The sequence below is a fragment of the Chanodichthys erythropterus genome, chromosome 4 (assembly GCF_024489055.1).
Source record: "Chanodichthys erythropterus isolate Z2021 chromosome 4, ASM2448905v1, whole genome shotgun sequence".
Taxonomy (NCBI): Eukaryota; Metazoa; Chordata; class Actinopteri; order Cypriniformes; family Xenocyprididae; genus Chanodichthys; species Chanodichthys erythropterus.
This window is the reverse complement of record NC_090224.1, coordinates 17,466,901-17,483,830: the sequence shown is the minus strand read 5'-3', so window position 1 is coordinate 17,483,830 and position 16,930 is coordinate 17,466,901. Positions and strand designations below refer to the sequence as shown.

At 35.7% G+C, this 16,930-nt stretch overlaps 1 protein-coding gene across 1 annotated transcript in view; it reads left to right on the top strand.

Moving 5' to 3' along the window:
* Positions 1–2,015: 2,015 nt before the first annotated feature.
* The window catches only part of runx2b (RUNX family transcription factor 2b), a 53,051-nt gene continuing 38,136 nt past the window's right edge, over positions 2,016–16,930 (top strand). The window contains exons 1-2 of the mRNA XM_067383211.1: positions 2,016–2,130; positions 2,339–2,454. Of these exons, the coding sequence (XP_067239312.1) occupies positions 2,397–2,454 (58 nt within the window). The 5' untranslated portion in view covers positions 2,016–2,130; positions 2,339–2,396. The remainder of the gene's footprint in view (positions 2,131–2,338; positions 2,455–16,930) is intronic.

Sequence of the window (16,930 nt, the reverse complement as noted above, 5' to 3'; positions counted from 1 at the left end):
TGGGAGGCATCTCTTCTTCACACACCCGGCTGTCAGGTACAGAATAATGTATTGCCTCTTACAAGAATTGCTCATTTGGAGAACAGAGAGGCCGACTCGTTCACACATGCATACTGAGACAGATGCTTCAAACCAGGCATGTGTTGTGTCTTTATGAGTAAGAAACTGAAAGAGATCCCTAGTGAAAAAACAAATACTAAAATGTATTTGAAATACATTTATTTTGTGTTAAGTATACTACAGATACATTTACATATTTGTGTGCTAAATAACAATACCCTGCAGTACTTTTGGTATACTAAACTGGTATACTTAAAGTCTGCTAAATTGGAACAACTAATTTTGGACTTAAGTATATTTGATTGTGTTAAAGTGGAACTATTGCAAGTATACTTTAGGTGCATCTTGCATTTACTTCAGAATTGAAATTTCCTGATAATTTACTCACCCCCATATCATCTAAGATGTTTATGTCTTTCTTTCTTTAGTTGAAAAGAAATGATTGTTTTTGAGGAAAACATTCCAGGATTTTGATGAATTTCAACGGCTACAAATGAGTTGAAGGTCCAAATGTCAGTTTCAGTGCAGCTTCAAAGGGCTTTACACGATCCCAGATGAGGAATAAGGGTCTTATCTAGCAAAACGATTGGTCGTTTTTTAAAAAAAGATAAAAATAGATATACTTTTTAACCTCAAATGCTCGTCTTGCACTAGCTATGCAATGCGCCACGCATTACATAATCATGTTGAAAAGGTCACGTGTGACATATATTATACAAAGATCATACAATCTGTAGTGATATTAAAACACTTTTTAGGTTTGATATTAAAAATGTGCTTCGTGCAATAAAGAAATACTCCAAATAAAGTTTAATTATAATTTTATATCAGTAAGTCTTAAGTGATGGTCAATAAATATGTTAATGGATTTGAAGTATAATTAGTATGAAATAGGTTTTTTTTACTAGGGGTGAAGGGCCTCCACATTATTATTTGTTTATTTTATTTTTTGTGAATATTTTAATTTTTATTTTGCTTAGTTATTTTTATATAATCAGATTCTGTATTTATTTATTTATTTATTTTACTTTTTAATATGTTTTTTTTTTCCCCTCAATCATTGATCAGGGTGTACACTACATTTTATGGAGTCAGTTTGGAGATTTTTAAAAATGAAATTAATACTTTTATTCAGCAGTGATGCATTAAAATTGATCAAAAGTTGAACAGTTGAAAAGTTCAAATTGATCAAAGAATCATGTTTTCTACACAAACAAAAAGCTATTTTCAACATTGACAATATTCAGAAATGTTTCTTGAGCATCAAATCATCATATTAGAATGATTTCTGAAGGATCCTGTGACACTAAATGTAATGATGCTGAAAATTGAAATAGAGAACAGTTATTTTAAATAGTAATAATATTTCACATTGTTACTGTTTTTACTGTAAATGCAGCCTTAGTGAGCAGAAGACACTTCTTTCAAAACTTTTGAATGTTTGTGTATGTTACTGTAGTTGAATGACATCAGGTGATATGTCATATTTAGATGCATCGAGTTCTAAGACACAATGCTTCCACCTTATAAGCAGCTATCCTCACATCACCTCAGGGTCAGCAGAGACGGGCTACGGCACGCCAACCAACTACGACGGATGGAGAGGTAGAAAGAGAGCAGGAGGGAAAGAAGTACGCACACATGTCGAGGGAGAAGGCTGAGCGTTCACGCCCCCCTTCGAAGCCTCATGACTCATGAGTAGCAGCAGCAGCATCACACCCACCCCTTCCCTCTCCGGAGTGCCAGGAAGAGCCGGCGAACCACGCGTCTTCAGAAGAAGGAAAACAGAGGAAGGCAGCGGAGGAAGGGAGCAAAAAAGTTGGCCCGCAAGACTCCAGTGATGTCACAAGCATGTGACCCTGCTTCTCCAGTGACAGTGTTCTGAGGGAAAGAAAAAAGATTTTTTAAAGGCTCGTGTCTCTTTGGGTTTGTGTGAAGGCTCCGCTCACCTCCCGAGCAACCACAGAACCGCAGAAAAGTTCGGCTCGGGATTTTTGCATGGGGCTGCCGGCGGCACGTAAATGGTTAATTGTCGCCGGTCAACTTCAGGTTTGAGGACCGCACCAACCAGTAAGTACGCTTCAACCGCACTATCCTCTGCAGCGAGCTTGGCTCCGTCCTGTCCAATAGGGCGACAGATTTTTGCATTTTTTCCTAAACCAGACCTGGTTATTACTTGTGGTCATGAAAATAGTTGATACAAAAACGCATTTCTTTGTGGATGTTTTTTCCTTTTTTGCATCTTCCACTGGCACGCTGCACACTCCTAACCTAAAAGGCGTCAAGGGTCACCGAAAACCGCAGAGAAGCGAAATTTGGGACCGACGGTGGCGACCATGGCATCTAACAGCCTCTTTAGTTCTGTGACCTCATGTCAGCAGAACTTCTTCTGGGGTAAGTGCCCAAGGATTTCACCCTGCTTTTGACCGTTCCGCGCGGTAGACCGTATAACAAGGAACTCTGTTTTGAGAAGCAACAATCATGTGTTGATGTTTACAAACATTCGGCTAGGCCAGCCATCGCAAAGCCTGACTGCATGTATAGGGAAGCTCAGGTGCTGAAGTGTCATTTTAAATGAAATGCATGCTTTTTGGGATATGCTTCAAAAAGAAGGAGAATGAAATCCAATATTAAGGCAAATTAGTGAATGTTTGACATAGACTGTTAGGTTAGTGGGTGTGTAAAAACTGAAAGCCCTCAAGGGTTACAGATGAGAAAGTCAAATAATATATATATATACATATATATATATATATACTGTAAAAAAAAAAATGTTGGTTTGACTTTAAAAAGTAAGTTGCTTGGTTGCCTTAATTTTGAGTTCATTGAAATTTGAGTTAATACAATGAAGGCAATTGATTTAATCAACACAAACTCAAAATATTATGTTATCTGAACCACATTAAAGTTAGCTTAAGTTTATGTATTGGTAAGGATTAAGGGATGTAGAATATGGTCATTCAGAATATGGAATCAATATGTGCTTTATAATTACTTATAAATAGCAAATGTCCTAGTAATATGCATGCTAAAAGTTAAAATTTAACCCTAAACTAAAGTGTTACCATATCTATCTATCTATCTATCTATCTATCTATCTATCTATCTATCTATCTATCTATCTATCTATCTATCTATCTATCTATCTATCTATCTATCTATCTATCTATCTATCTATCTATCTATATCTATCTATATCTATCTATATCTATCTATATATCTATCTATCTATCTATCTATCTATCTATCTATCTATCTATCTATCTATCTATCTATCTATATCTATCTCTCTCTCTCTCTCTCTCTCTCTCTCTCTCCCTCTATATATATATATATATATATATATATATACACAGGCATATATTTGAAATATTGGATTTTTTATTGGATGCTCACTAAAAATCCTACTCATTTTATAATTTATTATGTTTGTTGACACCTGATGCTGAGCTGAAATATACAAAAAGAGTGTCTGAAATATAAAAACATTAAATACACTAGAATAACAGGCAAGCACAAATCCATATTGTGCATAAAAAAATATGACTTTCCCATGTCATGGAGGAGAAGTAAGGGAGCCCATTCATTCTGATCTATGGGTTTTGCCGATTCCTCCAAGAGAAATGTTGTAAAGCCGTTTTCGAGTCTGAATGTCTGCTTTCCAAACACAGCTGTGCGAGGCCTGCTCCCTCAGCACGCGTGTTGTTCTCTGGCCGTGTGCAAACGGAGAAACCGAGAACCACTTGCAGCAATCAGCGCCATCTATTAGCATGTAACCTCTGACCCTCTGCATGCTCTCTGGGGTGAGAGTAGACCAGGATGAGAACGGGACCGGGGAAAAGTTTAGCGCCTGCTGGAGGAGAGCATGTCTTGATTGTGGCTAGTGTAGATATGTGCTGATGTACAGTAAAAGACCACCTGAGACCCTTAGTTAATGTGTTTTATTTCATACACAGAGTTTTTAAATGGCTATATTTTATATTTAATTGAAAGTAGCATTTAGAATCAAAAACTGTTTTATGCCCTTCAAAGAAGTTACTTCTGTGCGAGTTGTTAGAGACTATAGATATAAAACATTTATAAACAGTTATTTTATGATTTTTTTTTATTTTCTGCAATATGTTTTTCATGATGGCTGTTTTTTTGCTATCTTACATTTTGCTTTCTGAAAGTACAAGTTGACTTTGTAACTCAAAATTAAAGCCTCTTTTGGTATGTTATCTGCTTAATAGATTTTGAGCAGGTTTGATGGCCATATTATTAAAAGAATTTGGTTAATTTTATCAATAAATAAAAGGTTACTATTATTATTTTACACATACAGCATTGAGGTTTCTGTAAAGTTTAAACTCTTGGTGTGTGGTAGTGTGCTGAATTCTGATCGGTTTGACTTGCATTACACATTTTATATATTAGCAAATATATTTAATAAGTGCATTTATATATTTAGCGCTTTAGATACTATTAAACTTTTCATATTAGTGTGAACTGCTAAATGTCATGACCAGTGAAGAAGAAAAAGAAGAAGGGAAAAAAGAAACCAGACCCAAACAGACACATTATATTTCATTCAGGCTCCACTATTGAGAGATTTGGATTTAATTAAGTAGAAAACATTCTCTGTAACACTGCCTAATGGCAGATGGGTGTGGAGTAATTGTCTACATGTGTGGCATGAGACAGACTCGCTAGGTTCCTCCAGGGCATATTTTGTTGCTCGTTATCAAAACCGAGCTACGATATTGACAATTATCCCATGGTAGCAATTATCATCTAGCGAGAATGCAAGAGAGATATTTAAAAAAAAATATAGATTGATTAAAGAAAAGAAGACAGTTTAGTGACTCTCAGTCCATGAGCATTCCAGAGAATCCCAAATAATTTGAGATGAGTATTAAAAGGCAGCTTCTGTTGCATGCATCGTCTGCTCAGATCCCGCCGCCCGCCGTCATTCCTGAGACATCTTAAAAGAAAACCAGACTTGCTTTTTCCGCAGCAGTGCCAGAGCAGGGAAGCCCTCTCATCAATAGGTAATTGAAGCGAGGGGAAAATCTCTGACCCTGAGCTGCAGCTTCTGTGAAAGAGAGAGGATCATCTAAAAATATCATCAAAGCCATATTCATTTAGAGCTATTTAATTGTAGCTGGCGAGCAAACATGTAATTTCGACAGCAATTTTTAGATATTGAATGGTCCTTGGGGTGTATTCATTCGCTAATAGTCAGGTAGAGTTTTGTGTGCACACTACGCCTTTTGTGAAAGGACTTTGAGGTTATAGTCTCCTCGATCACTGTTGCCCAATTCTATGACTAAAATAGCATATAAATTATAAAGTAAAATTTTGTGACAAATATATCATTACAATTATGAAAATGAGGCTGGTTTGCTTTTGAGATGTCATATGAGAGTCCGTGGTAAAATCTGAGCAGTTGCCTTTTATTATTAATAATTAAATTAATATTAATATTATAATATGTATTTATTGCTCTTATTCATATTATGATTTATTTATCCTATTTATGTAACTCACATTCGCACTAAATTACTTCTGCTACCATGGAATAATTGTACGTATGAATGTTCTGTTTTGGTTTCGGTTTTTCACTCTGCTTGCTCAGTTCCTGTTTGCCTGTGTTCCTAATTAGTTTCCTTAGTTTATTTTATGATATATTTTGTTTCTATGGTGAAGGCCGTGATACACTTATGGCAAAGTTCTTTTTTGTTCTTCGTTTAGGGGTAAAATGAAGTTCAAAATACGTGAGTAGCAATATACTGTTATCAAACATCTGACTCCGCCCACACTGCTGAGAGTGACGTTTCAATGAATATGTAAATATGTGCTGTGCGCTTTCCTCTGTAACAAAATAAACACAACAAAAATGAGAAAACAGCAAGTATTTTTTATAGAAAGCATATGAAAAGCATCTTATCGTAACAACATGCATGATAAAACTGCAAATTAGCCCTCCAGTAAAGTCACGCCACGTTTATTTATATGCCATTTTATTCAAAAGATAGCTTAAAAGCAAGCAGCTTTACAGTATAAAACATGAAAAACAGTGTCAGTGCCTCATTTCATCAGAAGCGCAATGTCATTTTCTACTATAAAGCGACTATCTAGTGTGTTCATGTTTTCACTCACGGAGGTCTTACCTCGACGGACTCATCAGATGAAATGAGTCAGAGAAGAGTTCTGCACGAAAGAAGGCGGAGCCTCAGCGTACACCTCTTATTACGTCATCATCACAGGCCAATGGTAGTACGAAGATGTTTTGCAGCTGAAGCGAACTTTTCCTGAGAGTTTGCTTTGGCAAGCCATTTCAAACTTTCGAAATGGACTCCAAATGAACTTCGTTTTGACCTGATTTTGTTCGAAATGGCATCACATCAGTTCATTCTTCGCTTTCGTTTGAAGTATATTGTGGCTTTTATTCATTGATTACTTGATTCTGTTCACCTGTCCATCTTCCAGGTTTCTTCGTAACTCTACCTATGCTTGTACATGTTTGTATCTAAATACTGCATCCCCCATGTTTCAGTTGTTTTGTCGGTTCTCGTCAACATTTATTTCAAGTCTCCTGCATTTTTCTGTGTTCTGACTATTTTGAGTATATCGTCTATATCATCCGTTGCTGACCAGAATAGCGTGACAATGTACAGTATAAATGTAAAAATATAAGGCCACTATCTATGATCTCTTTTTTGATTTGATCACATGCGTAGCAATGTTTAAGTCATTCTCTTTGGCCGCATTTACATTGCAGGTCTTGATGCTTGATTTGCTGACTAGATCCATTTTACACTATACACTTGACGAAAAAAACCCAAGGTAGACGTACTGACCCAGAAAAGCTTATAGGCCGAAAAGGCGTGATGTCAGCAAAACACTAGGTTGAGCCTTCGTTCTCCATTGCGCCATTGAAAAGTCATGTGATCACGATTGGTGTCCACCTGAGTTGACGCGAAGACTATAGAATAACACAATACGCATCACTCATATTGTTTTGAATGGGAGAAAGTGCATTGCGCAATATGGTGGAATAAGTCCCGCCTTCTACACTGTAAACCCGAATAAGTAAGCAGAACTATCAAGTTTTAAGTTTGTAGTACTCATACATGTTAATTGCTCCTAACTTGAAATACTAAGTTAGCTAACTCATACATTTTGATGGCAATTAACATACAATATTTAGTTAATAAACTTTTTTATTAAATCAAAATAGTTATTATTTAATCCTATGAAAATACAAAAGATGCCAATTTGCTAACATGTTAACAATAGCATGGTATAGCACTTACTGAATGAGTGCAACTTAAAACCCACATTAAAACTCTTCTAAATTAGCATAAAACATTAATCACTACTAAATCTCCCTTACCATTAATCTTGTCCAAAAAACATTGTATAACACTTAATTTTAGCATTTACTTTCCCTTTCAAGTGCCTTGGGCAAAGCATGCTGGGAAATAAAAATCCTAGTCCAGTTTCAGTTAATCTTAAATTAGTCTAAATTAAAAGAAATGAGTTCATACAACTCAAAACAATGAAATATGTCAGTGCTGTGAACTCAAAAGAAAAAGAAAGTTCTAAATACTCATAGTAGTTAATTAAACTGAACTAATTTGTTCAATTTAAGTTTGCCCTACTTAAACCAATTAAGTATTTTGAGTATTAGGAGTTTACAGTGTAAATAATCGCCAATTGGTAAAGTCATCGCGTCACCGCAGTGGCTGTTAGAAGCTCCGGTTCCTATAGTCAGATGCACGCTTCCTATAGATATGTGTCCTTAGGACTGCACATGCACATTAGCTTGATCCAGCCTGAAAAATGCTGTTTTTTTTGTCATGATTTGAGCGTTTATGAGACAGATGTTGTCAGATTTCATTGTTGATTTCAAATATGAAATTTAATCGAAAGCTTTGCAAACAGCTTTGCAGAGTTTCCCCATTCAAAGAGATAGGAGCTGCACTCGCATGCATGAGAGGCATTTCAAAGATGGCCGCCCAGTGAAATGACTTTTCTTAAAGGGACTTTGGTTGACGCCATTCGCCACTGTCGCTTTTTCAATGACGTACGCCTCGCAATGATGGGAATATCTGATCCACATATGAATGAGGCCTGAAACTGATCTGCGACTATCAGAATCCATGCGCTTTTTCCCCGCTTAAACGTTCATGGATCATATCTGATCTGTGCCACATGGGAGGAAAAAAAAATCATAATTGGGTCACTTGAACAATGTAATGTAAATGAAGCCATAGAGATCCAAAATTTTTACTTTTGTGTTTTGAAGAAAGAGGGTCATACAGGTTTGGAACGACATGAGGGCGAGTAAATGATGACAGGATTTTCACAAATATATTATAGGATCGTTTGCTTGTTCATATTGTACGGTAAACAGTGTCCATGAGAACATCAAATGGAAATGCAACATGAATTTCCATTCAGAAGTCCACTGAAATGAGTCCAAGCTAAAATTATAGGCAATAGTGCCCCAATAGTAGGTTTTTTATGAGATAAATAGGTAAATAAATAATGAATTAGATAGATAAATAATAAATAAAGTCTGTTAAATTTTGATTAAAGAGTTACTCTACACTTTGGGTGGAATGTATTATAGTGTCCGACACCGTCCTTTGATCTTCCCGATGAAGCTGGTAGGAACTGATGAATGAGAAAAGGAAGAGGTAATTTGATTAATGCACTTAGTCATACAGGTGAAGAGCATGAAACCGATCCCTTTTGTCATGGTCAGAGCATATGCACAGACTGAGCTCCGGAAATGACAAAGGTTGGACATATAGCATCACGATGCAACAGGTACCATCTCTTAATTTGGTTCAATTACCAGCCCACACACTCCCTTAAGGGTAGAGGTGTTAAATGGATCAGTTGCACACCTGAAAAGTAGCTTGTTGGCAGTGGGACACCAGTTCTGGCAGCGGACGCCCACACAAGCCTAATGCTGTAATCTGAGTGGACCAGTGACACGAACAGGAAGAAGTAAAAAAGGCAGGGATCACTTTGCGCCTCTGAGCTGGTGCAGCAGTATGTCACAAGAGACAAACGGCTAGATCAGACACCACCCATCTGCTTCGGTGGAGGCCTTTGTGTTGTCTTCATCGCCCTCGTCTTGTTTCCTCCCACACGTTTAAACGCGATAGCTCAATCACACTCGGCACAAAAGGCCCTATCTGTTGTAAAAAACCCCTCGAATCACTGACATGCCACCTGCGCTGCGTCCTGCACCGGACACAAAGGTTTCTGGGAGACGTTCCCGCCCACAGCAGCCCACACACACTTTCACAAAGGCCGAAATGAAATATGTGCACGGCACAAAGCCCAGAGAGGGAGAGCGCACACCTTTACACTGTGTTCGGTAATTGCCTTTGATGTCACACTAACAGTTGTGTCTTGAGGGATGCTGGGAAATCCATGCATGGGGAACGAAGGGGCTGGGCTCTCTATTCACTTTTACTCAACACGTATTCAGACAGGACAGAGAGAGAGAAAGCCTCCAAAACAGCATTTTGAACTTCAGTCGCTCATGAAGAACATTCGTGTTTGCCTAAATAGGTCTGTTACACTTCAGCAAATCTTGTGTATGTCCTCCTGAGTTTTATTTTAGATGCTCTTTAATGTTCTTTGAATAGTAGGGGTAAATATGCACAAGCAGCAAACACTAGGCTCTTCAAAGCGGTAACATATAATTACAGCACATTAGTTGATTTGTTGGTGGCGTGCATGTCTCTGTGTTGTTTTGATGTGTATGTGGGAAATGGAATGTCTGTTCTCTTAGGCAAGAGAATGGCAAAACACTGATTTAACAAGAAAGTTCTCAGAGGATTTAAAGCATATTGTGATTTTTCGGTTCTCTTCCAAAACTTGGTGAGCTGCCTCATTGCCTGCTGGCTACATAGATGGCATTCTAACAATCAAACTTCATAAGTGTTTTTTTCTAATGTTCTGCATAGGTACAAACTCATGGGATACCATTCAAAAGTTTGGGGTTGGAAAGATTTTTTTATGTTTTTGAAAGAAATCTCACCAATGCTGCATTTATTTGATCAAAATACAGTATAAACTGTAATGTAGTAAAATATTATTGCAATTTAAAATAACTGTTTTCTATTTTTATATGTGACACTGGGCCACAAAACCAGTCATAAGTCACACAGGTATATTTGTAGCAATAGCCAACAATACATTGTATGGGTCAAAATTATCGATTTTTCTTTTATGCCAAAAATCATTAGGATTTTAAGTAAAGATCATGTTCCATGAAGATATTTTGTAAATTTCCTACCGTAAATATATCAAAAATTTATTTTTGTAAGTAATATGCGTTGCTAAGGACTTCATTTGGACAACTTTAAAAGGCGATTTTCTCAATATTTAGATTTTTTTTGCACCCTCAGATTCCAGATTTTCAAACAGTTGAATCTCGGCCAAATATCCTATCCTAATAAACCATACATCAATGGAAAACTTATTTTTTCAGTTTTCAGATGATGTATAAATCTAAATTTTTATAAAAAAAAATGGACTGTTATGACCCTGGTTTTGTGGTCCAGGGTCACATATATTTTAAAATATAATTTATTTCTGTGATCAAAGCTGAATTTTCAGCATCATTCCTCCAGTCTTCAGTGTCACATGATCCTTCAGAAATCATTCTAATATGCTTTTTGGAACTGTGATTATTTTTTCAAGGATTCTTTGATGAATAGAACAGCATTTGTTTGAAAAAGAACTCTTTTTGTAACATTATACATTTCTTTACTGCCACTTTTGATGAATTTAAAGGTACACTATGTACTTTTTTTTTTTTTTTTAAACAAAATGTATATAATGAGTGAGTACATCATGAATCCATCTACCAAACCATGTTTTTGTCTTATCCTGAATCATTACAGTACGCCTATAATAAGTGTTTATATTCAGACTATTTTAACCGCTGCGGATTAGCCCAGTACCTGCGTGACTCATCATAGACATAAACTGTTCTGGCTGCAATTTTCTTCCACAAGACGCATGCAGTTTTGTTTATTAACCATTAGAGTGCCAAAAGTTACATAGTGTAAGTGCAATCCTGTTGAATAACAGTATAAATTTCTTTTAAAAATACTGACCCTAATCTTGTTTATATATGTTTTTTATTCACCATTTCATCCACTTCATCCACCATCTTTTGTCACAGTGCTTTATAGGAGTGATTTCACTGTGGTGGCTTCAATCACTACAATGTTCACTTAGAATTTGGTCTGAGGAGAATATGAGGATGCTGCCAACTTTTTGAAAAGCCTTCAAATAATGAGCATATAGGCTTGCCTTGAAATGCTTCCTTTGTAGGAGTTATTATTTACAGTATATTGCCAAGTTGAAAAAAAAAACTGTAATATCACAAAAACAGTGTATAATCACATGACTTTTTTCAACTAAAAATCAAAAAGTTTCCATAGTTCCATATATCTTCAAGGGGGCATATATATGTTTGTTTTATATTTTATTCATATCTTGATGTTTTTATCCAGCATTTTTTTATGCAATATCCTAAAATTTGCATAAAACATGTGGACAGAAAACCGGCTATTTTCCTCAAACTCTTAGTGACGACAGATACTCTCTGTGAGAAAATGCGCTTCATGTGTTTTTCTTCTTAATGTCTTTTTTTTTTTTCTTTAGAAGAAAGACAATATTGTCTTGGGAGGATTATTCTTGACATGCATAAATATGCTTTCTTCAGTCATATTCTGGTGTCTCAATTGTTATGTGCCACAGTTCAAATTAATCACAACTTAAAAAACAATAATCTGTGGGAACAGTGTATTAAAAGTGGCAACTGTTGTTAGTATAAGATAAAAAAAAAAAAATGGCTGCCAAAGAGTGTGAAGACATAAATTTGTCATCAAATATTATCCCTCCTAAAGATGCTCATAACTTTATATGTTTGATCTTACTGACATCATGTTGCTTTGCCATTTAACAAGATCAGAAATTTCTTTAATTAAAAATGAATTGCAAGACCCTCTGTGGAAACAAAGCAGCTTGTTCTCATCTGAATTCAAATAGTCCTTAAAACAGTCCCACATATATGTGAACACGCTAAAGCCACATGTTCATACCAGCCTACACTTGACCACCGGTATACACACTCAGCCCACGCGCTGCCCATGACCTTCCCCTTCAGGCACAGTGGAATTTATCTCTCTGGTAAACAGCAACCAAATGGCCGCTGGGACACTCCTCAGGGCTTCAAAATTACAGTATGGTTAACCCAAGTCTAACGAAGCCAGCTCTTTACTGCTATTTGCCTTCACCTCGACCCTGTGGTGACGTTTCGTCATGCTAAGTGTGTGCAGTTCTTTTTGTGCTTGGGTCTACATACTGTAGCTATTCATCCTTGATCAAATAATTAGGTTCAAACTAGAGCTGTCAAATCGATTAATTGCGATTAATTGCATCTAACATAAGTTTGTTTACATATTATGTGTGTGTGTGTGTATATATATATATATATATATATATATATATATATATATATATATATATATATATATATATATATATATATATAAACTTAAATGTAAGTTAATATATATAAGGTAATATATAAATAAACTTTTATGTTAGACAGCACTTGATTAATCGCATCTAACAAAAGTTTACATATGTGTGTATTCATATATAAGAAAAATAATTATATTTAATGTGTAAACACACATATATAAGGTAAACAAACTTTTATGTTAGATGCGATTAATCGAGTAATGTCAAATCAATTAATCATGATTAATCGCATTTAACATAAAATTTTGTTTACATATATGTGTGTGTGTGTGTGTATATATATATATATATATATATATATATATATATATATATATATATAAACATATTACATCAACACAAACGTCTGTTAGATGCAATTAATCGCTATTAATTGTTTTGACAGCACTCGATTAATCGCATCTAACATAAGTTATTTTTATATTGTTTATTTTTATGTATATATATATATATAGAAATTATATATATTACATACAAACTTTTATGTTAGATGTGATCATTTTGACAAATAAACACATATATCATAAACAAACTTTTATGTTAGATGCGATTAATCGAGTAACGTCAAATCAATTGATCACGATTAATCGCATTTAACATAAAAGTTTGTTTACATGTGTGTGTGTGTGTGTGTGTGTAATATATATATATATATATATATATATATATATATATATATAAACATATTACATCAACACAAACGTCTGTTAGATGCAATTAATCGCTATTAATTGTTTTGACAGCACTCGATTAATCGCATCTAACATAAGTTGTTTACATATTGTTTATTTTTATGTATATATATATATAGAAATTATATATATTACATACAAACTTTTATGTTAGATGTGATCATTTTGACATATAAACACATATATTACATAAATAAACTTATTTTAGATGCGATTAATTACGATTAATCGATTTGACATTACTAGTTCAAACATTATAGCTTTCCTCAACTGGTTTTGTTTCAGGAAATAAGAATAAGAAAAGTTGCATATCATTTGCATTTATTTTGCTGTCGTCAGCAAACCAATCAAACAAACCTGCACTTGTTGTGTCGAGAACCAGTTGTGAACCACTGATTTATAGTTCCTCGAGGGGAAGTTCATTGAAGGCTACTGTTTAATGTTTAGGTACAGAAAGTTATCACCCTATTCTGTTTTGTTGTGAGATTTATTTTCAGTTAATTGGTGAAAATGATGTTTTATAAAGATCAGACAGTCTGGCCCTAGAGCTAGTTACATAATAACATGTATAATTAGTGTGATTGGATTGCCTCCAGGGCTTTTAATCAGCAAAGTAGCTGATTTAAGTAGACTTGGATGTGTTGCACATCTAGATCAAGATCTTAATATCTTCAAGAGATCTTCAAGAGGATAATTAAAACAATTATTTTCTTTCCAGTCACGACATCTCTTGTATTTTAAAATGCTCATATTTTTAACTCATTAAATGTATTTTTATCCTTTCATATTAATAATGTTCATTAAATTATCATGACGTGTAGAGAATGAACATATGATCCTGTAAGGCTGAGCAAATTGTTATAATTCAGAAGTTTTATTGTTGTTTAACCCCTCAGTTTAGGAGTTAAATAAAACGAGTAACACAACACAGTGAATTTGAGACATCTGAGATCCCTGCAGTTAAATGCCAAAGAGTCATTTTGTTCAATTCTGAAAATGTCTAGATTGCACTGGTATGTCGCAGGCAAACCACAGGCGTATCACTCCTAAAGTGCTGCGATTACCAATAATATAAATTCTCCCAATGGGATTCGGGAAGTCAGTCAAATGTTCCTTCACAAGTTAAAATTCTTCTGAGTTTGCTTCAACACCCTAAATTAGATATCATTTGGATTTCAAAATGTGGCGCACATTTTGGCTGCTACAGAAAAATCGCTCCATCTTTTGCATGAAGCAAAGACTTTTGTTTCAGTATAACTGCACAAAAACAGCTGCAAAAGTAATTAATCATTTCAATCTATTGGAACCCGTTCACTTGTATATTATCTTCAGGGGTGCTTCAAGAATTTCTGGATGTCATTTTTGTATGGACAGAGAATGGGCAACCAAAACGTTTTATCATGCTCTGGATGTAGAAAGAGATGTCTATATACTATATTTCTTTTTTTGGGACTTCTAACAGGGAAAGAGTTCAGAGAGGTTGAATATAATCTGTTCAGACTGGAGTCAGTTCCGAAAGAAAATATTCCCAAACCCTAAAGTCATTGTGGCAGTATCATTACCCTATACTTGCAGTAGCATTTTCTCTCAATTACCTCCCTGCTATCACATTTAGCCTGTTGCAGTAACCATCACGAGAGTCGGAGACTTAGAAGGTTTTTGGGTTGTATTACCATTTTCCCTTAAGCACTGGGAACGACCAGCTCTAGTTGAAATGTCTTTAAAGAATAGAGAGCTGGACAGGTTTGCTCCCCATGAGAATGATTCGATTTCGAGCAAACAATGGCAGCCTTAGTTTTATGCAAAAGAAATATCCGACTAGAAGCCAAGCAAATCACCTGGTTCCACAGATTTTTGACGTCCTGGAATAATTCATTTAATCCACTGCTGTGCACATATGGCCAGGTTATATTTTACCCCTTCCTAAGGTTTACGTTCAAGAGAAAGCAACTCTATGCAGCTGCGGTAATATCCCAACTTTCCCTTTTTTCCCTTTCATCCAGACTTTTTCTTTTTTGAACACCTGAGCACAAGCCCTCCTGCATCCAAACAGGGAAATAAAGCCGGAGCTGTACAGCAGCAAGGTGATAGGTGATAGCTCCCTTGCGAGTTGCCTTCTGGATACCTGCCTGTTTGGGTTGTCCTCTAGTTACTCAATCCATCAGTAGTTCACATTATACAGCCAATAAATCATCCTCAATCTACTGCGGGATGAGGTGAAATCCCCCCACATAAATCTGCTATTAGTTTTACCTTGCACACAAAAAATAGAACTAACTGACTGTGGATACATGAGAACGGCGTAATAACTATAAATATTTTTCAACTATAACCAGGCCGTTTCAGAGAGGAAGTAGACCCGTGCAATCCACAGCGGAAGGGGAAAGTGTGAGGTGGAATTCTGAAGGTTAATCTGGTCCAAAATAAGCACGCTCTTGTACAGAAGTGATACCCGACCCTCGTCCAGGAGTTCCTCGTGTGAGGGTCTGCTTTAGACTGATCCCTTGATTATTCCTCCGACTCTGCTGAATAAATCACTAATCCACACTCGCTCAATTACACAGCAGATATCAGGTGGAAATGCAACCCAACCTATGCATGTAAAAGGAAGAGCCTTTTTGTAGGCTGAATGTTTCTTTATATATATATATATGAAATTATATATAGTTCCCACCAAAAGTGTTTGAACAAAATATCAAAACAAATAGCATTGGAATGCTTTATTTTTTTTATTTTATTTGTTATTATTTTATTTTACCAATTGCATTTATTTATATATTTTGCTGTTGTGCTGCACCAAATAGTTAGAAACAAAGCCTCGGCATAATTAACTGTTGTGCGTCCCGAGCAACACACAGTAAGGCTGTGTGTCCACCAAAGCATTTTTAGCCACACTAGGCGCTCTGCTGAAAACTCCTAGCTGTGGGCGCTTGAGAGCGCTTCAGCAGTGCAGCATTTGTTTTAAAGGGTTAGTTTACCCAAATATGAAAATGCTGTCATGTATTACTTACCCTCATGCCGTTTCACACCCGCAAAACCTTCCTTAATCTTCAGAACACAAATTAAGATATTTTAGTTGAAATCCGATGGCTCAGTGAGGCCTCCATAGGGAGCAATGACACTTCCTCTCTCAAGATCCATAAAGGTACTAAAAACATATTTAAATTGGTTCATGTGACTACAGTGGTTCAATATTAATATTATAAAGCGATGAGAATATTTTTGGAGCGCCAAAAAACAAAACAAAATAACGACTTATTTAGTGATGGCCGATTTCAAAACACTGCTTCAGGAAGCATCGGAGCACAAATGAATCAGTTTTATTGAATCATGATTCAGATCGAACTGCTGACGGCTGAAACCACGTGACTTTGGCGCTCCGAACAGCAGATTTGATTCACTGATTCATTTGTGCTCTGAATCTTCCTGAAGCATTGTTTTGAAATCATTATTTTGTTTTTTTTTGGCGCACCAAAAATATTCTTGTCGCTTTATAATATTAATATTGAACCACTGTACTCACATGAACTGATTTAAATATGTTTTTAGTACCTTTATGGATCTTGAGAGAGGAAGTGTCATTGCTCCCTATGGAAGCCTCACAAAGC